The following is a 26,277-nucleotide window of genomic DNA, read 5'->3' on the forward strand; positions in this document are numbered from 1 at the left end:
CTCCTGAAAATGGACTGGAAGATGCTGCTTTTGGAAAATGAGCTGGCAGAGCAGGGCCCCCAAATTCTATGTGTTCAGTGAAGTGTAATAACTGGAAGCCTGATGTATTCCTGTGGCTGAGATCTGAAGGATTTAACAAGGAAGTAAAGCACTGAGCAGGGAGTGGATCCAGGCAAAGGAAGTGCATGCGCAAAGGCCCTGTGGTAAGAGGGATAGTGGCGGTCACCAGTCCTGACAGAGGCAATACAGAGCCCTGAAGCCCAAAGAAAAAGGGCAAAGTGTGGCCAGAGATGAGGCCACTGCCCCCCAGGGTCATGCGACAAAGTACGACACATGAACTCGAAGTGAGGCTCCACACTGTGATGACTCAATCCAGCTGAATAAGGGAAGTATGGTAACCAGGCTGGAGCAGGTGTGGAAGGCAATGGTGACCTCCCTGGCTGGAAGCTCAGGAGCCACCTCCACAGCACAAAGGAAGAGAAAAGATAAGAGCTGAGTTTGCAAAAAGGAGAAACCAAGGGCAAAGCAGCTTTGACATCAGAAGCAATAAAGAGGGCAATGAGAAGAAAGCTTTGTAAAACTGGCTAGAAAGCAATGCAGCCCAGCTCAAGAGGAAGAGAAAGCCAGAAACAGCCTCTCATTCCTGAAATGCCATCTCTCTTGTCCCGTTGGGATCACCTCCTCCAAGAAGCCACCCTTACCCTGTTGAAGTCCCCTTCTCAGAAAACACACACTTCCCCCATCTCAGACAACTTCTGTATTTAAATAAACACTTAGTTAACAAACACTAAACTTCCCATGTACTTGCTTCCTCAGCCCACCAGGGGGCCTCCCAGCTCCAGGCCTCAGCCCAGCTGGTCCCTAATGGCAGCCACTTCCTCTCCTATGAATCCCAAGAGGCAATCCGGGCAACCTTCTGGTTCCTACACAGTTTCCCCTGCTGATGATCCTACAAGCAAAAAGACCCACATCTAAGAGGAGGGAAGGCAGGGCAAGAACAGTTGCCAAGAGGAAGTGGTTCAGGCACAAATGGACTTAAATCGGAATATTCCATTGATAGGGCGCCTGGGTGGCTCGGCTGGATAAGAGTCAAACTCTTGATTTCAGCTCATGTCATGATCTCACCGTTCGTGGGATCAAAGCCCCGCATCAGGCTGTGTGGGAACAGGCCAGAGCCTGCTTGGGATTCTCACTCTCCCTCTCTCTTCCTCTACCCCGCTCACACTCTCTCTCTCAAAATAAATAAACATTAAAAAATATTCCATTGATGGCTTATCATGATTAGGGATCTCTTGCCGCAGAAACCACCCACAGTTGCAAATCCAACATAAGCCATCACTGAGAAGTCCTAGCTTCCCAATGCTAGCGTGTCAGAAAGAAAATTAATCTACATTCCCCAAACCACATTAGGTCACTGTTCTTCAAACGCTGACACAACAAAACCCCACATTATTCCAAAGTCTGAAAAGCAAACGCATATTTTGAAATTTTAGAGGGATTTACACAAAAATAGTGAAAACTACAACGTTTTTCCCACCTGGAAACTAGCTAATGATCTCCAAATTGGACATCTGTTTTTTGTAGTTTTTCTAAGAAATAACAACCGTGGGCCAAGTTTTTAGAAGAAAACTATATTCTTTTAAAGAAAATGAAAATATTCTCAAAGGAAAAACTTAATTTAAGTCAAATCATACGCTTTTGTCGTGGAGCCCGATACAGAATGCTTTCCTGCAACAGGTGTTCTCCCTGCCACGGGGACAGGGCGCCCTCTCGTGGTCTCTCTCGACCGAGCCCTGTGGCTGGAAATTTTGCGTGAGAAGGTTCTTTTCCCAAGGCTGAAGGATGGCGAGGGGAGGGGGGCCGAGGGGGAAGCGGACCCCAAGCCAGGAGGGAGGGATGGGGAGACCCGGGCGGGACTGTGGCTGAAAACACCCTTCAGAATCCCGGTGGCCAAAGGCAGGGCTCCTTCGAGGGCCCCACTCCACAAAGGTGTCATTCGTCTCCCCCCTCCTGTGACCCCGCCCAAAAAGGACACCCTTCCCACCCACCAAAGGCGCTTATGAGACACACAAACACGCGTGCCCTCCGTCAACCGCCACCCGCCAGACCACCCCTGCCCCGAGGAGCAATCTCAGGCGGGGCCCCTTGTGAACAAGGAAACACTCCCGTCCCCAGGCCAGTGCGAGGAGGAGGAAGAAGGCGGCCCGCGCCCCTGCTCGCGAAGGCGGCGGCGTCCTCAGCTGGTGCCCCACGGCGGTCTGGGAGCCCGCCCGGGGCCGCGGGGCGCAGCAGCCCCGGGAACGCAAGGCCGGCGTCGGGGGAGCGAGGGGGTAGGGGCTGGAAGGAAGGGAGCGGCCGGAGGAGGCACAGACGGTGAATAAATAGAAGCAGCTACGCCGCGGGGCCGGCCCCTCGGACAGCAGCTTGGTGGCACGTGGGTGGGGGTGGGGCGGAAGCGCGGCAGCGGCGCCCCCCGTGGGACACAGAGCTCCGACGCCGACCGGGTCACCCGTCCCGCCCGGGGGCGCTCTCTGTCGCACACACGCACGCACGCGGGGCCGCAGCGTGGGCTCCTTTCCCGGCTCAGAGCTCCGTGACGTGCACCGCAGGTGAGGGGAGGGGCCCGGGCCTGAGGCGCCGCAGGTGGCAGCGGCGGCACAGCAGGTGGCCGTCCAGGGGGTAGCAGCGGCGTCCATCCTCCCCACTCAGCTGCAGCCCGCAGTCCTAGGGAAGAACACAGCCCCAACCCCAGAGTGAGCGGCGGGGGGGGGGGGGGGGGGGGGGGGGGGGGGGGGGGGGGGGGGGCGGATCTGCGGAGCCCTGTGCAACTTGCAAAGGGCTTTGACTTTGGCGGCGGGGGACAGACAACAGACAAGGCAGGCCAGTGATCTCTGAGAGAAGGGAAACTAGAGGTAAGCCGTACAACTGCCCAAGTTACTACCTGAAGGGATTGTCCAGGCTGCCCCAAGAGGGCCCAGGGGTCTTCTTGAATTGAGAATTTGGGGAGGCCAAGGCAATTAAGAAAGCTCAGAGTGGAGTATCAGGAAGGAGAAAGCCAAATGTGCCAATGACTCCCAAATTCCTACACCTGCAGCCAGAGTCTTTGAACTCCAGCATGTCTAGCTCTCGGGGGATCCTAATAGACACCTTCCAACCCCCAAACTGCCACGTTTAGTCATTGGCTGAATCCAGTCCCTTTTACTGCCTGACCTTCATGCAACTCAGTTTACCACCCCGAACCCAGGACCACAACCTCGCCTCCAACAACCTCCTCAGGGAACCCCAGCCACCCTCCCTCTTCCTCCATGCATTCTCTGATGGCAAAGAGCACCCTCTCTAAAATCCTCATGCCATCATGTCATCCTTTTGGATCATTCTCCACTGCCCTCAGAATAAGCCCATACTCTGGGGCGCCTGGGTGGCGCAGTCGGTTAAGCGTCCGACTTCAGCCAAGTCACGATCTCGCGGTCCGGGAGTTCGAGCCCCGCATCGGGCTCTGGGCTGATGGCTCAGAGCCTGGAGCCTGCTTCCGATTCTGTGTCTCCCTCTCTCTCTGCCCCTCCCCCGTTCATGCTCTCTCTCTCTCTGTCCCAAAAATAAAAATAAAAGTTGAAAAAAAAATTTTTTTTTAAATAAAAAAAAAAAAAGAATAAGCCCATACTCTTCAGCTCATATGTCCCCAGCTTATGTCCCCAGCTCCTGCCAACTTCTCCAGTGACACAAAACAACACATTCACCCTCATACCTAAGCACATTCTGCTTCCACTGCCTGGAAGTGCCTTTCTTACTGTCTTTCTTACTGACTGTCCTTGGCTAACTCAGTCATTTTTCAGATCTTAGCTTGGGTGTCAGCTCCTCCAGAAAGCCTCCCCTGATTCTCCAAGGCCTCCTATGCGCTCTGACAAGCCCTATAGGCTCCAGCCCTGCCTGAGTACTCATCGCTGCCATAAGCGTAGGGACTCTTTATTTTATTCTCTGTACATCCCCAGCAGCCCACATGCTGTAAATCCTCAGTAAATATTTGACTGAATGAGAAACGGGCTGAGAACATATCTTGGGGAGGGCTCTCTAGGGAGGACAGGGAGAATGGGGACATAAACAAGGAGGTGGGTCCACAGAAGACCTAGAGAAAAGGAGATCCATGTGGAGGGGGACCGCACTAGCCACCAGCCCTCCAGGAGGGCCCAGGCTCACCTCACAGTGGTAACACTCCACATGATAGTCTCTGTCCATGGACACCACACGGATGGTTGTCTCACAGCCCTGGAGGAAGAGATGGGGTTTTGCACACAATTGTGTGTAGCACACACACCTACACAACACGGTCTTGTCATGGCAGGTGTGCATTCACGCCCACGTGAGCACTGGCTTCAGTGCTTCTGCGGCCAGAATGGCATCAGCAGGTGCACAGGAATGGACACCCTCCTGCAGCTGCACCCAACCGCACACACACATGTCTATGAGAGCCGTCACACAGGTGTCAAATGTGTGTATACGTGTTCTCTTCAGTTCTTTGCAGTCAGGAACGACCAGAGCCAGTCCAGCCTCCCCAGGCACGGTAGCTTGGGGCAGAACCGACATGCGTGGGAGACCCCATGCCAAGAGAGGTGCACCACCCGATGGTGTCTCCTGCATAGACTGCATCCTCCTTTTGTGTGCTCCTCCCACCACCTCAACCTGCAGAGCTAACAGACCCAGGGGGCGATCCTTACATCCGTGGGCAAAGGAGCTGAGGGCCACCGTTTCTAACTCATGCAGGGACACGTGCACCCTGCGTGCATGGGCACAACACAACCCTCGGCCCTGAGGGATATGGGGCGGGAGCATCCGCATCCCTCCCACAGGGGCCTAAGACCTGGGGCCAACCTGGGGCAGAGGCCAGGCTGGGCCAGACACCTGATCATCTCCAGGTGAGTGGTTCCTACCTGTGCAGGGAGGATAGGACGGGCACAGGAGGCACATTTCGGTGCAAAAACCCTGGAGGAATAAAGAAAAACAGAAGTGACCAGCTGCCAGAGGCCAAGGGCCCAAAGGCAGACCCACCCACAGTAGCCCCATGACATGGCCCAAGCGTCAGAACCCCTTTCCTTGTGTGGACACACTGGTGTGGGAGCAGCCTCTGCGGTGCCTTCTTGGCCTTTTAACTGGTTCCCAATTCACTTCCACCCCATCACCTCCTCCAGAACGGCTTCCGTTTCTCCCTACCCTCTCCCTCACACTTCCTGTGAGTTCCCTGCCCCCTAACATCCAGGTTTGGGCCACCCCTAGCTGAGATCCCTGCAAAGCCTGGCTCCACACGGAGTACCAGGGATCCATGCGGGGCACCAACCCCATGCAAGGCTGTAGCACAAGACCAGAACTCTGAGGGCTGGGCCTAGAGCCACAGCTGGGGAGAATGGACTGGCCTCTCACATGGATACCAGACAGGCAGGGAAGGGACTCTGCAGAGACTCCCAAGCCACCACCCCAGGCAGAAGAGGCCAAACCTGGCCCTGGGAGCAAAGGGATAGATGCTGGGTGGGCCAGCCAGGAGATCCCCCACCACTAGGAGGAGGGGCGCATGCAGGTAAAGGCGGGGAGGGGAGAGAGATGGCTGGTGGCTGAATCACCCAAGAGAGGGTTCAAGGCAGAGAGCCATGCTTTGCCCCAGCCGCTGAGCACACAAGGGGAGGCTGGAAGTAAAAAGGCCAAGAATGGAGAACACAGACAGGCAGGCTGGAAAAATGCTTTCTGGGTAGGCAGGAGAAACAGCGGGAGTCACACCCGCCCCAACAGTGCTGGCCACTCACGTGTGATAGTCTCTGACGCAGTAGATGTTGTTCTCCACATCCACAGTGAAGGGCACCCCGTCCAGGCACTCGTTACACACTGAGCACCGGAAGCAGCCTGGGTGATAGGACTTCCCGAGGGCCTGCAGGATCTGGGGGTGGGAGGCACTGAAGGGTCAGTGCAGACGGAAGGCTCAGCACAGCCCCCAGAAGAGGCTCTGGCTCTGAGCCCTCGGCAGGTCTGCAACAGGTGAAAGGGTGGGTCCTAAGACCACCCATGTCAGAGGGGTTCCAGGAGGCTGGGGGAGGTTCTCACCATCTCCATGATGAGGTGTCCACACACACTACACTTGTCGGCTGTTTGCTGGAACCCAGAGTACTGAGAGGAGACAAAGGATCCAGGATGTCATGTGACAGAGGGGCACTCCCTGCCCAGCCAGCACCTGCCTCCTGGGCCCAGGTCTCCATGTGCAGCAGGAGAGTCCCCTCCCCTCCCCTCCCCTGGCACCCGCCAGGGCCCGGCTCTGACTCACCAGGAAGTCCTCCTGGCAGTACACTTTCTCACCCACGTTGTAGAACGCCTTCCCTCGAAGTCGTCTCCCTGCAAGGATGAGTATCGAGAAGGGGGTCCTTGGGCCGCTGGAACCCGGGGATGGGACCCCTGCTTCCATGTCTCAGGACTCTCCTCCAACAGACGAGAAGCAGATTATGGGCAAATATTAACATTTCCCTTTCATATTAGGCTACTACTGTTATAATGATAAATCTTTTTAAAAGATTAAACAGCAGTGCCTGGGTCGCTCAGTCAGTTAAGTGTCTGACTTCGACTCAGGTCATGATCTCACGGTTTGTGAGTTCAAGCCCCACATCAGGTTCTGTACTAATAGCTCAGACCATGGAGCCTGCTTCAGATTCTGTGGCTCCCTCTCTCTGCCCCTCCCCTGCTCACGCTCTGTCTCTCTCTCTCAAGAATAAACATTAAAAAAAAATTCTTTTTTAAAAGATTAAACACACTGACAGGTTGTGTTAAGAGGTTGTCATTTTAGGGGTGCCTGGGTGGCTTGGTCAGTTAAGCGTCCAACTTCGGCTCAGGTCATGATCTCACGGTCCGTGAGTTCGAGCCCCGCGTCGGGCTCTGTGCTGACTGCTCAGAGCCTGGAGCCTGTTTCAGATTCTGTGGCTCCCTCTCTCTGCCCCTCCCCTGCTCACGCTCTGTCTCTCTCAAGAATAAATAAACATAAAAAAAAAAATTCCTTTTTAAAAGATTAAACACACTGACAGGTTGTGTTAAGAGGTTGTCATTTTAAAATACATTCACATCAGGGGTGCCTGGGTGGCTTATTCGGTTAAGTATCCGACTTTGGCTCAGGTCATGATCTCATGGTCGGTGAGTTCAAGCCCTGCCTCGGGCTCTGTGCTGACAGCCAGAGCCTGGAGCCTGCTTCGGATTCTGTGTCTCCCACTCTCTGCCCCTCCCCTATTCTTGCTCTGTCTCTCTGTCTCTCAAAAGTAAATAAACATTACAGAAATGAAATGAAATGAAATGAAATGAAATGAAATGAAATGAAATGAAATGAAATGAAATGAAATGAAATAAAATAAAGTAAAATAAAATACGTTTGCTTCAGGGGGACTCAGAGCAGACATTCCAGAATGAACTGTCATCATCCATGAACATAAGAAGTACAACTCTCACCAGGTAACAAAGCCCCGGTGAAAGACGTGTCCTTGTCAAAACAAGAGCCTCAGCAGACCCGGCACAGCTGTTAGAGGCATCCCGTCAGGAGAAAGCCCACAGTGCCTAACCAGGAACAGGAGGAAGCATCCTTCCCGTGATAAAGGGCCCCCGTGAGAAACCCTCAGCTAACATCAGACATAATGGTGAAATAGTGGATGCTTTTCCCCTTAGGGTTCAGCATTGGACTAGAAGCCCTAGGTCGTACAATGAGATGGGTGAAAAAAAATAAAAGCTTGGAGAGGAAAAAGGAGAACTATCTTTAATCAGGATGTGTAGAAGATCATAAGCAATCTACCAAAACAAACAAACAAACAAGCAAACCCTACTAGAAGTAATAAATGAGTTTAGCAAGGTTGTAGGACAGGTGGTCAGAATATGAAGATCAAATATATTTTTATATTCTGGTAACAAATGATTGGAAAATGAACATACAGTTTTTAAAACAGCATTTATAATAGCATCCAAAAAAAAAAAAAAAAACCCTGTAAAATACTAAGAGGTAAACTTTACAAGAGATGAGTCTGCCCCTCGCTCTGCCAAACCAAACTTTGCTGAGAGAAATTTCAGAAGACCCACATGAATAGAGTGATAAACCATTGCTGGAAGATAGCTCTCCATTGGGTCTCTCACATTTCTGCACATCTTACAGAGGAATGGCAGCTTTCATTGTGAATTACCATCCCAAGGACATTTGTGGACCAAACCACTTACAAACCAGACATTGTGGGGCGTCTGGGTGGCTCAGTTGGGTAAGCATCCAACTTCGGCTCAGGTCATTATCTCATGGTTTGTGGGTTCAAGCCCCATATTGGGCTCTCTGCTGTCAATGCAGAGCCCACTTCAGATCCTCTGTCTCCCTCTCTCTCTGACCCTCCCTCTCGCTCTCTCTCTCTCCCTCTCTCAAAAATAAACATTAAAAAAAAAAAAAAAACACAGATAGCTATCTCCCTCCGAAGTAGAAAGCAGGCTTGTTTGGTGTCCAATATAATACAGATGCTGTGTTCCTCAGAAACAAGGGTCAGAGAGCTTTGCTGCAGCCCATTATAAAACATCAGGGTTCCCTAAACTCAGGGTTCTCTAGCCATGACACAGTCCCAGACCCACTGCATGTGCGGCATCCACCTGGGTCACTGTGCGTCACCCCCGTGGGACTCGTGCAGAATGATTCAAACGTGAAGCTCATCCTGCCTGCCATGCTCTGAGTCCCTGCCCCCAGGAGGCTCATGTCTTCAGTCAGCATTGGTGACACAGTGGCAGATAAACTTACCAGCTTGCAAGTAGGGAAAAAAAACCTCAGTCCTTGACAATCAACTTCAAACTTCAAATATTCTGATATCAGTTCTCCTCAAATTGATCTATATATTCAATGCCACACAATTAAAATCCCAGCATTCTTATTTCTTTTGTGGAAACTGACATTCCAATTCTATTTTGGTTTTCTTCTTTCAAACCCTTGTGCTGAGGGCTGACTTCCAGTTCTAAAATTCATATAAAAATACAAAGAACCTAGAATAGCCAAATAATCTTGCAAAAGATCAACAATGCTGGAAGACTTACCCTACCTATCTTAAAACTTAAAGTAATCAATACAGTGTAATATGGGAATAAGGAAAGACAAAAAGATCAGTAAAACAGAAGAGACTGCAAAAATAGACCCATAGATATTTCAATAAACAAACAAATGGGAAAGCAAAGTCTTTTTCAGCACAAGGTGCTGGAACAACTGGAGGAAAAAAATCAAATATGGAAAAAAAATGAAACTCCATTCCTTGCCTTATACCATACACAAAAATATAATACAAAGTGGGTTATCTACCTCAACATAGAAATGAGAAACTTAAGGGGCACCTGGCTGGCTCAGTCAGAAGAGCATGTAACTCTTGACCTCAGGTTGTGATTTTGAGCTCCACACTGGATGTAGAGATTACTTAAAAGTAAAATATCTAAAAGATTAAAAAAAAAAAAAACGAGAGAAAGAGAGAGAGAGCGAGACTTAAAGCTTCTAGAAGAAAACATAGGAGACTATCTTCATCACTTAAAAGAGGACCAAAAATTTTTAGGTTACAAAAACAAGAACCATAAAACAAAAAAAAAAATTACATATTAAATTTCATCAAAATTTAAAATTTATCAAAAAAGTATATCACTAGGGCCCAGAAGAGCATGCAACTCTTAATCTCAGAGTCATGAGTTCAAGCCCCACATTAGATGTAGAGATTACTAAAAGAAATAAATAATGAACTTAATTAAAAATATTATTCATACCGGGGCACATGGGTGGCTCAGTTGGTTAGGCGTCCGACTTGGGCTTAGGTCATGGGTTCATGGGTTCGAGCTCCATGACGGGTTCTGTGGTGACAGCTCAGAGCCTAGAGCCTGCTTCTGATTCTGTGTCTCCCTCTCTCTCTGCCCCTCCCCTGCTCACACTCTCTCTGTCTCTCTGTCTCTCAAAAATAAATAAATGTAAAAAAAAAAAATTTTTTAATATTATTCATACTAAGAGAAAGTATTCACAAAACATGCATCCTGAAAAGAACTTGTACTCAGAATATACATATCCTCACAACTAAATAATTTCAGACAAGTAACTCTCAATTCAAAAGCTGAACAAAAGACCTGAACAGACTTCATAAAAGAAGATAAAAATGGTCAAGAAGCAGACAAAAAGATGCTTAACCTTATTAGTCATCAGGGAAATGCAAATTAAAATCACGAGATACCACTTCACACCCATTAGAATGGTTAAAATTAAAAAGACTAAAATATCAATTGTTGGCAAACATGTAGCAGAACCCAACTCTCTAACATTTCTAGTGGGAGGATAAAATAGCACAACCCTTTGGAAAACAGTTTGGCAGTCTCGTATGAAGTTAAACATACACTTAGCCTATGACCCAGAAATTCCACTCCTTGGAATTTACCCGAGAGAGAGACAGAGAGAGAAATGAAAACATTTGTCCACAAATGACCCGTACGAGAACGTTCACAGCACAATCTATTATCTGTCAATAGTTGCACAGATCAACAAACTGTGGCATATTCATACAATAAAATCTTACTCAGCGATAAAAAGGAGTGTGCTACTAATATACAGCTTAAAAAAAAAGAGACATGCTTAACGACAACAACAAATCAGTCACAAAATAGTATACATTTGACTTCATGTATATGAAGTTCTAGAAGAGACAAAACTAATCTATGGTGGTAGAAATCAGAACACTGGGGGTGCCTGGGTGGCTCAGTGGGTTAAGCGTCCAACTTCATCTCAGGTCATAGTCTTGTGGCCCATGAGTTCAAGCCCTGCATCAGGCTCTGTGCTGACAGTTCAGAGCCTGGAGCCTCCTTCAGATTCTGTGTCTCCCTCTCTCTCTGCCCCTCCCCTGCTTGCACTCTGACTCTCTCAAAAATAAACATTAAAAAAAATTTTTTTAGGGGCTCCTGGGTGGCGCAGTCGGTTGAGCGTCCAACTTCAGCCAGGTCACGATCTCACGGTCCGTGAGTTCGAGCCCCGCGTCAGGCTCTGGGCTGATGGCTCGGAGCCTGGAGCCTGTTTCCGAGTCTGTGTCTCCCTCTCTCTCTGCCCCTCCCCCGTTCATGCTCTGTCTCTCTCTGTCCCAAAAATAAAAACGTTGAAAAAAAAATTTATAAAAAAAAAATTTTTTTTTAATAAATAAATAGAATATTCCCTGGGGAAATGCACCTTCAACACAGACATCAACAAATTCCCACAGACTGACTTTAAAAATTATACGGTTTTTATATCAAAAATTATAAAACCATGTGAAGAAACAAGGTATCATGACCAAGAGTGAGGAGAAACAATAAACAATTGAAGTGGGACTTCAAAGACATCAGATTTGGGTACAATTAGACACAATACAGAATACAAACATGTAATACACTTACAAAATAGAAACAGATGTCCAAAACATGAGATTACAAAGACTTCTTGGACATTAAAAGCAATAACTGAAAACAAATTTAAAAAGGTAAACTGGACTTTACTGTGACTTTCTTTTCATCAGAAGACATCATTAACAAAGTAATGAAGCAAGAATAGGCTAGGAAAAGAATTTATAACACATATATCCAACACACAGCATGTATCCAAGGTGCACAGAGAACTCGCACAAAGCAATTTAAAAAAAGTCAAACCACCCAACCTACAAATGGGCAAAAGACTTCAACAGGCATTTTTACAAACAAAGGCATTCAAACGGCCAACAGAGGGGCGCCTGGGTGGCTCAGTCGGTTAAGCGTCCGACTTCAGCTCAGGTCACGATCTCGCGGTCCGTGAGTTCGAGCCCCGCGTCGGGCTCTGGGCTGATGGCTCAGAGCCTGGAGACTGTTTCCGATTCTGTGTCTCCCTCTCTCTCTGCCCCTCCCCCATTCATGCTCTTTCTCTCTCTGTCTCAAAAATAAATAAACTTTAAAAAAAAAAAAAGGCCAACAGAGACATAAAAAGGTGTATGAGTTTTCACTACTCATCCAAGAAATTCAAATTAAAATCTCATTAATAGGGTGGCTCAGTCAGCTAAGCCTTGACTAACCTTCCCACTCTTTCAGTGGGAAGTCAGTTAAGCCTTCCCAGTCTTGATTTCAGCTCAGGTCACAATCTCACCCATTGTGGGACTGAACCCTGGCTCGGGCTCTGTGCTGGCAGCACGAACCTGATGGGGATTCTCTCTCTGCCCCTCCCCTGCTGCAACACGTGTGTTTTCTCTTTCTGTCAAAAGAAATAAACTTAAAAAAATAAAATAAAAAATAAATAAAATCTCATTAATATACCATGCCACCCCCACTAGAATGAAGACAGACAATGCTGATAGGAAGGAGGAAAAACTGAAATTCTAATACACTGCCAACAGGATAATAAATTGCTTCTACTATGGGAAACTACTTAGCAGCATATATTGAAGCCACACAGATGCTACTCTAGGACCCAGAAATTCCACTGTTAGAAAAATAAATACAAATGTCCATCAATGGGCACAGACGCAATACTCATAAAAGGTTTATTTATAATCCCCAAATTATGGAAACAGCTCAAAAGTCATGTGCCGATGACTGGGAAGGGGCATCAGGGACTCTTACGGGGTGATGGAAATATTCTACCCTTTGATCTGGAGGGTGATTACATGGGCACGTAGACATGTACAAATGTATCAAGCTGGAATACACTCAAGATTAGTGTGTTTTACACTCTTCGTGTATTTTCAATCTTGATAAAAATGATCAAAAATGTTGAGGCAGATTTGAGAAAAGAAACAAAAAGAACTTCTAGAAATAAAAAAAAAAAATTCAATCACTGAAATAAAAAACTCAATGAAAGAGTTCAATAGGAGATTAAACACAGTTGAAGAAAAAAATGAATGGTCTGGATTTTAGCTTTCAGGAGACAGATCTGAGGAAATTAAACAGAATGAGAGACAGAGAAGTGCATAATATGAGGGAGAGGTTAAGAGACACAACAGAATGAGAAAACCTAATATTTCTAATTTGAATTCTAGAAGTAAATAATAGAGAGAATGGGAGAGAAGCAATTGAATCAAAGCTGATTTTATTGAATCAAAGCTGATTTTATTGAAAATAAAACAGCTGAGATTTTCCCCAAGTTTGAAGTCAAAATGAACCCCAAGCAGGACAAATAAAAGAAAACCAAGAGCCACACACATCAGAGTCAAACTACAGAAGAATACTTTAAAGTATTTGTCCTTTTTTCTAATTGATATGTGAAAGTATTTTAAATATTCTGGAAAATAATCCTTAGAACTTATGCATGTGGCAGTATATGGGTTTTTTTTTTTTAATGTTTATTTATTTTTGAGACAGAGAGAGACAGAGCATGAACAGGGAAGGGTCAGAGAGAGAGGGAGGGAGGGAGACACAGAATCTGAAGCAGGCTCCAGGCTCTGAGCTGTCAGCACAGAACCCAACATGGGGCTTGAACTCACACACCATGAGATCATGACCCTGGCTGAAGTCAGACACTTAACCGACTGAGTCACCCAGGTGTCCCAGTATGTGGTCTGTTTTATCAAATGCTTCATGGGGTCTTTTAATGAACCAGGGGTGGGTTTTTTTTTTTTTTAATGTTTATTTTTTAGAGAGAGAGTGCATGAGCAGGGGAGAGGCAGAGAGAATCCCAAGCAGGCTCCCCACTGTCAGCATGGAGCTTAATGTGGGGCTTGAACTCACAAACCGTGAGATCATGACCTGAGCTGAAATCAAGAGTCAGACGCTTAACCGACTGAACCACCCAGGCACCCTAAAAATAAAATCTTTTTTTTAATGTTTATTTATTTTTGAAAGAAACAGACAGAGAAGGACAGAGCATGAGCGCCGGAGGGGCAGAGAGAGAGGGAGACACAGAATCCAAAGCAAGGTCCAGGCTCTGAGCTGTCAGCACAGAGCCTGACGCAGGGCTCAAACTCACAAACTACGAGATCGTGACCTGAACCCCAGTCGAACACTTAATCGACGGAGCACCCAGGCGCCCTGTAAAAATAAAATCTTTAAAAAAAAAAAATGCTGAGTGAAAATTGCTTCAAATTTGGAAATCTATTCACAAACTCTGAAGTAAGTGTGAGGGTAGAATCAAGACATTTTGGACACAGCAGAATTCAGAACACTGACCTCCCAAATGCCCTTTCTTAGACAACGACAGCAAAATCTTGTGGACATTGTTCCACACCTTTGATTCCTCTCTTCTCCTCCAAGATGCGCTCAGTATTCAGCCTTACCTCAGACAGCCTGCTGCATTCAAGGGAGACCTGAATCCATTCCCATTATCCACAGGCGGGCTCGATTAGTACAAACAGAACTCCTCTTCCCGTATTATGGCATTGGTTCAGAGACTCAGGCAAGTCAGTCAATCAACCACAGCATTCCCAACAACCAAATAAACTGGTCCAGGAATGGATGTGTGAGATGCTCTGGCCAATGACATACAAGGAGATATATGCCAGGTGCTTTCTGGAAAAGAAGTTTCCAAAAACATAACCAGAAGAGATGCCCCCTCTTCCTCCAGACTAGTGGTGTGCCAATGGAAGTCTCAAGCTGCCTCAGACATTTCACCACCATAAGAGAAGGTGCCCTAAGGAAGACACCAAACCCAAGGGAAACCCAGCCCGGCTATGCATAGGGCCTGAGACACTAGATCAATCTCAGCCTGAAGCCAGCCCAATCTCTGGGCTCCCAGTTCACTGAGCCAAAAAATATTCTTAGAGGTTAAGCCTCCTCAGCAGTTTCTCTGTTATCTGCAGCTAAAAGCTGCCAGGAAATAGTGGATTCAATGCAGGGAGTACACATGGGAAGGCACAGAATGAAAACTCCACAAGGGTCCCAGAGGGCAATGAACTCAGAGTAAAGAGAGGTGAGAACCTCCCAATAGAAACTCTGCAGGATGCCTGATATAATGGAGCCTCTGGGGAGGCGGGAAGTGAAGCTATACAAAGTAAGCCAATACAAGGTGGGGGGAGGGGTGGGGGGGGCTAAAAAAAAAAAAAAAGAAAAAAATGCAGGAAAAGTAAAAGACTATAGGACCAAAAGGGGGTGTAATCACAGTATAATTCCTCGCTCTGCAGTGGATTTTTAAATAGTCAAGGAAACATAAACCTGGTTTACTGACTTAACCACAGTTTACGATTAAAGTACACTGAGAAAACAGGAGAGAAGAGAAAAAGGCGGTGGCAGAACCTGTTCCTCAGCTGTCACAGCAAAAGCGTCAGTCAGTCTAAAAGTGCTACATCAAGAAACAGCACGGTATGCTTGTTACAGATACGGAGGTGTCTTCTAGAAGAAATTGCCAAAAAATACCAAGTGGCTGCCTCTGGGGAATGGGACCAGGAGTAGAAAGATGAGTGGTTTTTTACTCTTGCAAAAAGAGCTTGTCAGCACTGTCTGACTTAACACAGTGCATGTATTACACTTCCACAGGATAAAACATTGACATGTTTAGTATAAATTAATGAAAGATATTTGCTTACGGGCAAAGCCTCAAGGGATAGTAGTAGAATCAAGAGAGCAGATGTATTAGGTTGGTTAGATAATGGTTACTTTTTTCTTTTCGTAACTTTGTCTAGGTTAAATTACAACATTTATAGCTTATGCTGTATGTAAACTTGGGAGAAAAACTAAATTGCAGGGAAAAGACCAGCCCCACACCCAGGCAGGCAGAAAGCACAGCACTAGCTCCATGCGCCCCACGCAGGCAGCCAGGAGACATCAGTGCCCTGCACAGGACGGAGGCCCCAAAGCTGGGTGAGGGGCCTCCTTTCCCCGTGGCCACCAAAGGCCCTGGTTCCACACCTCCCTCCCCAGGGCCCAGGACATCTTCCCAGGGGCGTGGACCTCCCAAACAGGCCAGGCCTAGGAGGAAAGGCACTACAATTCAGCCTCCTCCACGCTCCAGCCTGGGCCAGAGCTGGGCGGTCCATCAGCTTGGGACTTGGGTGCAAGGACATGGTGCAAGAGGGCCGGGGAAAAGGATACCTACCACAGGAGTCGCACGTGAAGCAATCTGTGTGATACAGGCTCCCCATTGCCTGGCATGCCTGCCTTGCCCCGTAGATGCCAAGCCCACACTTGATGCAAATACCTATGGGAGAGACGCAGGAGAGAGCCCAGGTTAGCACCATGACTGTCCTAATGCTGCCTAACCCTCAGCGAATAAACTTCCTGAGCCTTCATTTACCAATGGCTGACCTGGCGACAATAATGGTATCTGGGGGTTTGTTGATGTTGTTTCAGGATTCAGAGGAGGCAGAGCACCGGGCACAGAGTCAGGGCTAACTGATGCCGTCCTTGCCATCAAAATATTAATGACACGTGGGGGCACCTGGGTGGCTCAGTCAGTTGAGGGTCCAACTCTTGATTCTGGCTCAGGCCATGATCTCACAGTTCACGGGTTCAAGCCCCGCATCAGTCTCTACGCTCACAGTGCGGACCCTGCTTGAGATTCTGTCTCCCTCTCTCTCTGCCCCTCCCCCCGCTTGCTCTCTATCTCTCTGAAAATAAATAAAAAGAAACTCAAAAAAATATTAATGACATGTTTATTTTTTTAAATATTTTTTTTTCAACATTTATTTACTTTTGGGACAGAGAGAGACAGAGCATGAACAGGGGAGGGGCAGAGAGAGAGGGAGGCACAGAATCTGAAGCGGGCTCCAGGCTCCGAGCCATCAGCCCAGAGCCTGACACGGGGCTCGAACTCACGGACTGCGAGATCGTGACCTGGCTGAAGTCGGACGCTTAACCGACTGCGCCACCCAGGCGCCCCTATGACATGTTTATATTAGAAAGTCATTCTGGGTCCCTTCACCGGTGACCTGCTCTTGGACTGAGGGAAAATCCTTTCTGCGGTCTGTGAACCAGAAAGAATAAAGACCACACAGGCATACCCACCCCAGCCATGCTTTCCTCATCTGTGTCCTAAGATGAATTGATTCTCTTGTTTGATCAGCACAGCGGCCTTGCTGGCCTGCCACATGCCCCACAGCGTAGCTGCTGGAGACTCGGCAACACGCCGAGGAAGGCACGCTCAAGGAGCCTCTGTTCCAGTGGAGGGAGACAGACAACAGGTAAATGAATAATATCTCTGGTGGAAACAAGTGTGTGAGTTTTAAATTAGGGTGGTGAAGAAGGCCCCAGTGACCAGGTGATATCTGAGCAAAGGTCTAGAGGAAAGAAGGGGGGAAGTTGCCATGCAGGCATCTGGGATTACTGGTAGAATTGGGGATCACCCCTAGCAGCACAGGGTGGGGTGCCCGGCAGGCAGGGGAGGGGTAGTAAGGAAAAGGGTGACCAGCAACGCCAGGGGGAAGCCTGGCACTAGTCCCGGGGATTCCCTGGCCAGCCCTCCTGAAGACCCAGAACATGGGCGGCCAGCCCAGACATCAGAAGCCCCCCTCACAGTTACCCGGGATCTCCTGTACCCCACAGGGCATGAAGACAGGCTCCACTGGCCCTTGAGACCCTAAATCTTCTGGATGCTCCGGGACATGCTCCCTCACCCTCTCCCTCTCGCTTTCTACCATCTCTCTCTCTCTCTCTCTCTCTCTCTCTCTCTCTCTCTCTCTCTCCTTAAATTTAACCACGGTTGAGCCTCTTCCCCATCAGTACCACGTCAAGAAAGAAAGTCAAGTCAAGAAAGAAAACTCAGTCCACATTCAGCCATCTCCTAACTGTGCACACCTCCAGACCTCCCATCCCGAACCTGCTAGCCGTGGGACCAGCTCCTCCTCTTTCGTGTCCAGGCTATGACCCACACCTAGATTTCTGGCTCTTCTCCCTTCCCAGCTTTGTTGGGTACTCCCTGCTCAGTCCTGGCCCTCCCATGCCTGGGTTTTTTTTCCCCAGGGGAGGGAGGGCCAGCTCAGACGCCCTCAAAACCAGGTAGGAAAGTAAAGGTGGCTGGTGGGGACCCAGAATGGAGAATGGAGAACAGCAATTATTCCATACTGAAATTAATTACTAACTCAAACGTTTTGAAGATGCGGAAGGCCAACATGCCTGCAAGTCTCCACACGTGGCTGTCCCATGGCTCCCTGGGCAGTCCGGCCTGCTGCAATGGCTCAGCCTGAGGAGGGCTCCTGGCGATCTGCCCCAGTCCACACCTCTCTCCTGAGTCACTGAGCCAGCTCCCAGATGGCCTCAGACCACCACAGGTCTAGAACAGAGCTCTGGATTTCCTGCAAAACTGCTCTTGCCTCAGCGTCCCTGCTGAGGAAACGGCACCTGTGCGTAGCTCGGTTTCAGGGAGCATCCAGGTCCACCCTCCTTGTCTCCTCCAACTGTGAATCTCAGCAACTCTGTTCCCTAATTTTGACTTCATTCCCTCCCCTCACTCCCACTGGCCTGATTCAAAGTCATCAAGTCTCATCCTAAAGTCCGTTTCAAGAGTGTCCTCAAGGCATCCCCGCCTGGCCCCCAATAATTCATCCCACAATCTGCAGCTAGACTTCCCTTTGGCAAGTAAAAATGACCTACCCCCTCACCCTTACTCTTGTCCATCAAGTCTGAAAACCTGACCTCACCTTCTTAAGTTACCACAATCCACAGTGAAGAGTAAAAGTCAGTTTTCCACGGGAAGCAGGACAGGAGGTGGGGCAAGAGGAGAGGCTATGACCTTGTATGATGATTAGCTTTTGGTTCCGTTTGCTTTTTTTTCTAAATACGTGCTTTCGTCTCTTTAATAAAAAGACACTGACGAAGGAGATGGAGTACCCACGAAATTCAGGGAGCACAGCATTTCGAAGAGAGGGGACTCCACCTGTGGGATGGAACAGTGAGACCAGGCCACCGAGGCCTGGCAAGCACCTGCGCCGGGCCGCCACCAGGGTCTAGCAAGAGCTGGCTCAGTCCCGTGAGGGGAGACAGATGGCTGAGGGGAGATAGGAGGTGGGCAAGCAAAGGCGATGCCAACCAGACACTGGGATGGGAAGAGGTGGGCATGCCACTGAGACTTTGTGACCAAGCAGGTGTGGCTTTGCTTTTTCCTTGCCATTTTTTTTTTTATGAAAGACCTTTTCATTAAAGACATATTTATAACCAAAGAAAAAGGTCCAGTGGAAAGAGAAAAGCTGAAGATTGGAGGAGGTGGGGGTTGGAGGTGGGATGACCCTGATCCTCAGATCTAGACGTGGATCTGATAATAACAGGCAGCCTGCAACGGCTGACCTCAGTTTTCTCAGCAAAATAGAAAGCAAGCTCAGAGACCAAAGGGAACAGAAAGATTGTTGAGGGAATAAAAGAGGGAACTGACCAAGGCTTAGGGAGACGGGTGGCACCCAGGAGATCACAGAGGTTCAAGACCATCAACGCCTATTGGTATAGCAGCAAAAAAGGGGGGCAGCAGTCCTGGCTCAGAGTCAGAGTTCTGCAGGGCAGAGGTGATTCAAGGAATCAGAGGTCCTGAGACCAAGAGGCAGTCAGAACCGAAGCGAAACAAAAACAGGGTGTGACCTTGGGAGGAGGTGGCTCAAGAGAAGGCAGGGAGGCCACCAAAGTTCAAGAGGTTCTGGAAGTCTGAGGCTATTGGCTGGCTCCCAGCAGCGGAACTTGGTGAGGAGAGATGGGAAAGTTCTAAAGCCATCAATGAATGGAGAGAGGGACCCGGAGGTCAGCAAGTGCCAGGGCCAAGGAGAAGGGGTGGCCCAGAGAGGAAGACCCACTCTGAGGATGTGGTATAGCAGACATCACTTGAGCTCATGCTACCTGTAGACTTCCCTTTGCAAAACTGTGTATTATTCAAGTTGAATTGTATGAAATTGCCACTTCTACAGCTCCGAAAGGTCAAATATCAGCACTAAGTTATCAGCAGTTCAAGCAAATAGTTGCCCATAGTTTTAAAAATTAGGAAAAAGTTACCCAGATCTGGCTTCTCTTGGGAAAAAAGGTGTACCATTGCTCACCTCCCACTCCTGGGTGGATTCAATGGGCCCTTTCGAAAGGATGACCACCAGCTTATGCGGTCTTGTGCGGTCAGCCCTTCACTCTCTCCCTGCCTGCTTGGGTCTGGCCACCTCAGCTTCGCACACAGATACGTGAGTAACCTCAGAGGCTCACAGACACCACCCCGACGTGGGCCCTGTGGTGCACGGGGACAGGAGACAGGCAGTCTCCCCCAGAGAGAGCACTGGAGGCGTTCTCTTCAGAAGCCCACCCCAGCTTCGGCTCCCGGTACCTGCCGGGCTCGAGAGGCCAACAGTTTCCTAAGTCACCTCCATGCTCCCAGGCCATCTGACAGCAGCCACAACACCTACAAACCACAAATGCTCACCCCCCATGCTCCCAGATGAGCTCAAAACTCTTCTGCGTGTCCCTCCTAAAGGCAGACCCACCCTGTGGCCCACATAACCCCTGGGCGCAGAGTCGAACAGTCCACATCCTCACATGCCTCCTTTGGCCCACATTCTTCCTTCTGCCTGGAATGCCCCCATCTAGCCTGTCACATACAGCCTCCTCCTCTCTCAAGATCCAGTTCAGGGCGGTCCTGAGCTGCTAGCTGGAATGAATGCATGAAAAGATACAAACCCCAGGACAGCCCAGTCCTGCCCAGCAAGATAACCACCCCCACCCTCACCCCCTCAGAGCCAGGTGCGTCTGCCTTCCTGCTTATCAGTAATGGAGGCAGGGAAGCCCCCTCCCCAGGCCCCCTCTCAGAACCTCCAGCCTCAGTAAGAGGCCTCCGAATTATCCAAAGGACTAGGGATCAGGAGGCCAAAGGCAGACTGGGAAATGGAGGCCGTAAGAGACTGGTGGGCTTTGAAATGCTGTGAAGCAGGATTCCCTTTGGAAACAGCCCGCATACACCACACAGCCCAGGGTGTGGTGTGGTGGGCCTCAGGGTGGGCGTCCCCTCCCTCACACACTCTGCCCCCTTGCCACTGCCATTACCAAAGCTGCAGGTCAGGCGGGGCCGGTGGTACCCGGCCCACCGCACCTCTCTGCTCCTGTCCACTCCCCACACTCCTGGGGGGAACGGGGGCACCAGTCCCTACAGTGCTGGGGTTGCCCGGCTGATCACGGAGCACAGTGCAGGAGGAGCAGAGGCACGTGCCAAGGGTTAAGAAGAAATGACCCGAAAATGGCTTATTGTGCCTATTGGCATGACTTTTTCTTAAAGGTAAGGCAGTGAGTGCATCAACTCACTTTGCCGGAACCCCTTCTTAGGCCAGAGACCTACAGTCGAAGTCGCGGCTGTAAATAAACCTCGGACCCTGCGGTTCGCACTCACACACCCTCTGCCCAGCCCCACGGAGACTCGCTTTTCTCACCCCGGCCCACCCCGCGCTCTCCCCCGGCCGAGCCACGGCCAAGCTCGCTCACCGAAGTAGTCCCGCGCCGTGCGCGCCTCCAGCGCCCGCTCCAGCTCGCGGGTTAGCGCCTCCAGCCGTCGCTCCGCCGCGCTCGGGCCGCCCTCCCGGCCCGCGGGCAGCTGCAGCGAAGGCAGGGGGAAGGGGGCCGGCCCCGCAGGCTCCGGGGAGCGAGCCGGCGCCGGGCCGGCGCCGGGCAGGAGCAGGTCGGCGTAGGCGCCGGCCGAGCCGCGGGAGCCGAGACTGGACACGCTGGAGCGGGCGCTGCCCACCGACGGCGGCCCGGGGCAGGGGCGCGGGTCCGAGCGGCCGGAGCGCGGGCTGCCGTGGCGCTGGTCGTAGCCCAGGCTGATGCCGCTGGAGCGGGCGCTGCCACTGCCGCCGCCGCCGCCGCCGTCGGAGCCCGCCAGGCTGGCCCGCGGGCTGCCCGCAGGCTGCGCGCTGAGCTCGGGGGCCGCCGCGCGCCGCGGGCCTCGCTCCCCACGGCTCAGTCCGTCCGCCCCGGCCTCGGGGCCGCCGCCGCCGCCCTTCCCTCTGCGGCCCAGCGCCTGCGCCGCCTCGTCTCCCGGCGCGGGCCGCGCGCCCCGCCGACCCCGGCCTGGAGAGTCGCCGCCCGGCTCCAGCTCCCGCAGGGCCAGCCCGGCCAGGAGCAGGGCCGCCTCGTCCGCGGCCGCCCGGGAGCGCTGCATGGCCCGGCCCGCCGGCCCTGGCGCGTCACCTCCGCCTCCGCTTCCCGCCGCGGCTCCGGCCGCGCCGCCGCATCGTCCGCCCCAAGCCCGGAGCCCGCCCCGGGACCCCTGGGCGCCGGGCGGGGCGGGGCCGGCGCCGGGCCGGGGTCGTTCCGCCGGCCACGCGCGGTCCGGGGGCCGCGGCGCTCCGCTGAGTGGCGCGCGCGGCGGAGGAATGCGCGCTCGGAGGCGCCGGGCCGCGCCCCCTCCTCCCGGCCGCCGCGCGGGGGGCGGAGGGACTCCTTTGTGGGGGCAGGAATGCGAGGAAGGAGACGGCGCTGCGGCCTCTGGAATGTGGGGGGAGTGGCGGCGGCGGCGGCGGCTGCGGCGCGGCGGTGGCCGCGCTTCGCCGAGAGCTCGGAGGGGCGCGGAGGCTGGGCCTGGACGCCGGGGCGTGCAGCTGGGAGCTGGCCTCGGCTGTGGCGCCGCGGTGCGCCCGGGGCCGTCGGGCCTCTGGAAAGGTCCCACATTCCCGCGGGCTGAGCTGGAGGCGGCTCCCCCAGTCCCGGCCGGAATAAGAAATACGAGCAGTTGACAAACGGTTCCCACATCCTCCCATCTCACTAACCAGCGCCGCCACACTTTCAGGCGCTGGGCCGGACTAGTTCAGCCCAGGGCCGAAGCGCTGCGCCTGCCCCAGGACCCAGGAGAACACTGCGTCGCGTGCAGATGCGCCCCCAGGACCTCGAGTGACCCCTCGACCCCCACCCAGCCGGTCCCGGAGCCAGCCAACCGGCTGCGCATCGGTTTCAGGAGCCGCCGACTACTTAGTGGGGAAGGGGCCGAGTGCTGGGAGCCAGGGTTGGCTGGGGACAGGTCGCAGGCCCCCAAGGCCAGGCCAGGCCCGAAGCAGGCCTCACTCAGGCTAATCCAGTTGGCTAGTGAGCCCCAGATGTGGCCACCGCAGGCAGTCACGAAGAGCTGTGAGGACACTCCCTTTTTCCAGCACCTGCCTTCAGGGGCCCCGGATGAGGCACCAAGGAGGCTCCTGGAATCACCTGCGCTGCCACAGGTACTGGGAAGGAGTGGGGCCTCAGGGACCACGTTGGGAGGGAGGAGCAGTGAACGAGAGCTAACTAGTGCTTTGTCTCCCCAAAGCACAAGCTACCGAGTTCTTGTCCTTGTATATTTCAAACAGCTTGTAGAGAAGAAAAGCAAACCATCATCTGTCAAGACCCGGTGGATTGAGGAAAACGGAAAACGACCTTGAGTGGAAGACTTTTCACTTTTGCAGGCACTCCCTGCTCAGAGGATTTCAGGAAGGTGCCCACAGTGTCGCTGGGCGCAGGGAGCCTGAATGGGGAATTGTGTCGGTGCAGACTGACCAGGGTGTCCGGCCTCAACATTGATGAGGAGCGCCATTCTCCTCAGTTGGCGTTTGAGCAGTGGCTTACCCAGCAGTTCTTCCCCAGCACCTCTCAGATCTTGCAAAACTCCAACCCACCCGGCCACCCACCGCCAGCCAAGCTCACGGTGTTGAGGGCAGGTACACGTGGATGCAAGTGTTTGGGGGAGCAAATATCTGGAGGATATCATTGCATGAAAAATGATCTCCACTCTGAGAAAAGCAAATTAAATCAGCAATGAAGTATCACATTTCACTGACCGCACTACTATTTAAAAATGGACGTGGTGAAACTTGCATATATTTTACTGGTATGAGTGTCAGTTGGCACATCCTGTCAGGAAGAGCAATTTGGTGGTATTAATGGTGTCATACACAAACAAAAATACTCTATGCAGTAATGTTCCAAGAAATGTTTTTTAAAAATTTTTTAATGTTTATTTATTTTTCAGAAAGCACAAGTAGGGGAGGGGCAGAGAGAGGCAGACAGGATCCAAAGCCTGCTTTGCACTGACAGCCGCAAGCCTGATGTGGGCTCGAACTCACAAACCACGAGATCATGAGATCATGACCTGAGCCAAAGTCGCTCAACTTGGGGCACCTGGATGGCTCAGTCAGTTAGGCATCCGACTTTGGCTCAGGTCATGATCTCCCAGTTTGTGGGTTCAAGCCCTGGAGCCTGCTTCAGATTCTGTCTCTCTCTCTCTCTCTTTGCCCCTACCCTTGCTTGTGCTCTCTTTCAAAAATAAATAAACCTTAAACAAAAACAACAAAAAGATCCTCCTCCTGTCTCTCCTTGTAATCTGGCTTCCATCAGATCCCCTTATCTGTCTGTAGTGTCTGGACCCCAATTATAGACACAAGTCAGGTTTTTTTTCCCACGGTCTTGGGACACATTCAGATGCCAATCAAGTGTGGCTGTCTAACTTGGGTTCTGAGGGAAGAGGGACGGCACACAGCCAAACTCCACATGGAGGAGTTGCTGGGATCCACTCTTCTTTCCCTCCTCCAGGTTGCAGCAGTCTTTACCCTTATGAAATAGTACTTCCTAGGGAGAGCAGCAGGAAATCTTTCACTTGAAGCCCAATTGTACCTCTCCCAGCTCAGCTCCTAGGGGCTAGTCTCCCCACGCACAGCACGAGACCCAAGGTGTGTGTTCTCTACTGGGAGGGCATGTACTGGGAGCTGTCCCCAAAGGGATTTTTCCATCCCCTCCTTTGAGGCCCAGCTTTTTCTATCAGATTGAGTCCACCAATTTCCCCTGGTCCTGGTATCCCCCCTTTGGCCTCTTCAGAGGCACAGAAGAGTCAAAGCCATGGACAGGCTTGGTTCCCCAATCTAAGAATTAGGGTTAGGATGTGAGAATTGCCCCTTCCTTCCTTCCTTCATCAGGGAGCAGTTGGTCCTTCCTTGGAAGGACCTTCCCTTTCTTGTCCTGAAACCTTATCCTGCACCCAGGAAAGGGCATTTATACACAAACTTTGTGTGTGGCAAACAAACACCCCAGCAGGTCTGCAGTTCCATGGGGCAGGGCGTGGGGAGCATTTGATAATGTTGATTCCAACAGCTTTTGGTATCACATTTTTGAGCTTGAGTTTGGTGTTCATGACTCAGTGCTGCTGGAAGCAGATGCTGGGACCAATTGGGAACCTGGACGACACAGAAGATGTGGGTCCTCAGATCCCCATCCTACCGCCTATTGCTACCTTGGGTTTCTCTAAGAAGTTGAGTTTCTGTGAATAGTCCTTAGTGTCTTACTGCTTTCAAAGGTTTCTACACAGGCTGTCAAGGTTTCCTCAGTGTGGCATGGCACAGAGTAGGGATGCAATACATGTTTATAGAATGAATGACACTGTACACAATGCCTACATTTTTCTGAGATTGACCTGAGAAAGTGAATTGTTGGTGGCTTTTTTTTTTTTTTTCTGACAGCGTGCGCAGGCAAGCAGGGGCAGAAAGGAAGAAAGCGAGCATCCCAAGCAGGCTCACGAGGACCCCCACTTTGGCCTTGAACCCACAAACCACGAGATCATGATCTGAGCCAAAATCAACAGTCAGATGCTCAACTGACTGAGCCACCCAGGCACCCGTTTTTTAAAATAAGCTCTACACCCAATATTGGGCTTGAACTCACCACCCTGAGATTGAGTAGCGTACTCTACTGACTGAGCCAGCCAGGCAATCCCGTTGGTGGATTTCTAAAGTAAAAGCCTGAGGACCCTGGAGCATTTGTACATTCTAGTAAAATTTTTCTGAGCCTTTGCCTATGTAAGTCATCACTTGTTGCAAGATTAAAAATGTTTAAAGCTGAGTCAGAGACAATTAGCAAAACTCCCCAAAATGTTGTTTTATCAGAATAACATAGTATCTTCAGAATATAATCAAACTGCACAGCATCATCATAATCCTGTAGTTCAACTTGATTTTTTTTAGTGAGAGCAGTTCAAAAATTTCTCAAAACTCTTGGCTGGAATTTATTTTAAATTAGTTGCAGGGGACAAAAAAAAAAACTTCCCTCTGTGTGCAGAATGCAAATAATGTATTCCCAGTATGAAAGCGTCTATAAAAATACTTCTCTAAATATATCCTCCTGGAAATGGTCAAAATGGAGATGCTGGGAGGCCTTTACCACCTCCCCAAGACACAATGACTAGAAATATCTGCCATCATCCTTTCTTCCCTGCTTTGACTTTCTAAGTTTCGATTTTCTATAGATTACAAAAGGCTAGTAGGAAGCTTAAATTTGCCCATGTTCCTTGGCCACAGAGCAAGTCCTCTCCAGATGCCTTCAGACGCCTGCTACCGATGGGCAATTTTCAGGAACAGGAACACCTATTATGAACCAAATGTTTTCTACAACTTCTAAGCGAACCACTAATCT

General features: G+C 50.6%; 1 protein-coding gene across 1 annotated transcript; it reads right to left on the reverse strand.

Moving 5' to 3' along the window:
• Positions 1-1,611: 1,611 nt before the first annotated feature.
• Positions 1,612-22,012, reverse strand: LOC101082110 (WT1 interacting protein). Its single transcript, XM_019819599.3, has 8 exons — positions 21,337-22,012; positions 16,004-16,105; positions 6,302-6,369; positions 6,085-6,147; positions 5,790-5,920; positions 4,926-4,977; positions 4,195-4,263; positions 1,612-2,724 (listed from the first exon to the last, which is right to left on the reverse strand). Exons 1-8 carry the CDS (start codon positions 22,010-22,012, stop codon positions 2,584-2,586), a joined length of 1,302 nt encoding a protein of 433 aa, XP_019675158.2. The 3' UTR covers positions 1,612-2,583.
• Between the last annotated feature and the right edge of the window lie 4,265 nt (positions 22,013-26,277).

Source organism: Felis catus, chromosome E2 (genome assembly GCF_018350175.1).
Source record: "Felis catus isolate Fca126 chromosome E2, F.catus_Fca126_mat1.0, whole genome shotgun sequence".
Lineage (NCBI taxonomy): Eukaryota > Metazoa > Chordata > Mammalia > Carnivora > Felidae > Felis > Felis catus.

What these genes read in the sequence shown, in the direction of transcription:
- LOC101082110 (XM_019819599.3), bottom strand. Translation starts at nt 22,012, where the DNA reads ATGCAGCGCTCCCGGGCGGCCGCGGACGAGGCGGCCCTGCTCCTGGCC. An exon ending in CTTCACGTGCGACTCCTGTG is followed by an intron (nt 6,370 to 16,003) that starts GTAGGTATCCTT and finishes TCATCCTTGCAG; the next exon opens with GGAGACGACTTCGAGGGAAG. An exon ending in TGCGTCAGAGACTATCACAC is followed by an intron (nt 4,978 to 5,789) that starts GTGAGTGGCCAG and finishes TTATTCCTCCAG; the next exon opens with GGTTTTTGCACCGAAATGTG.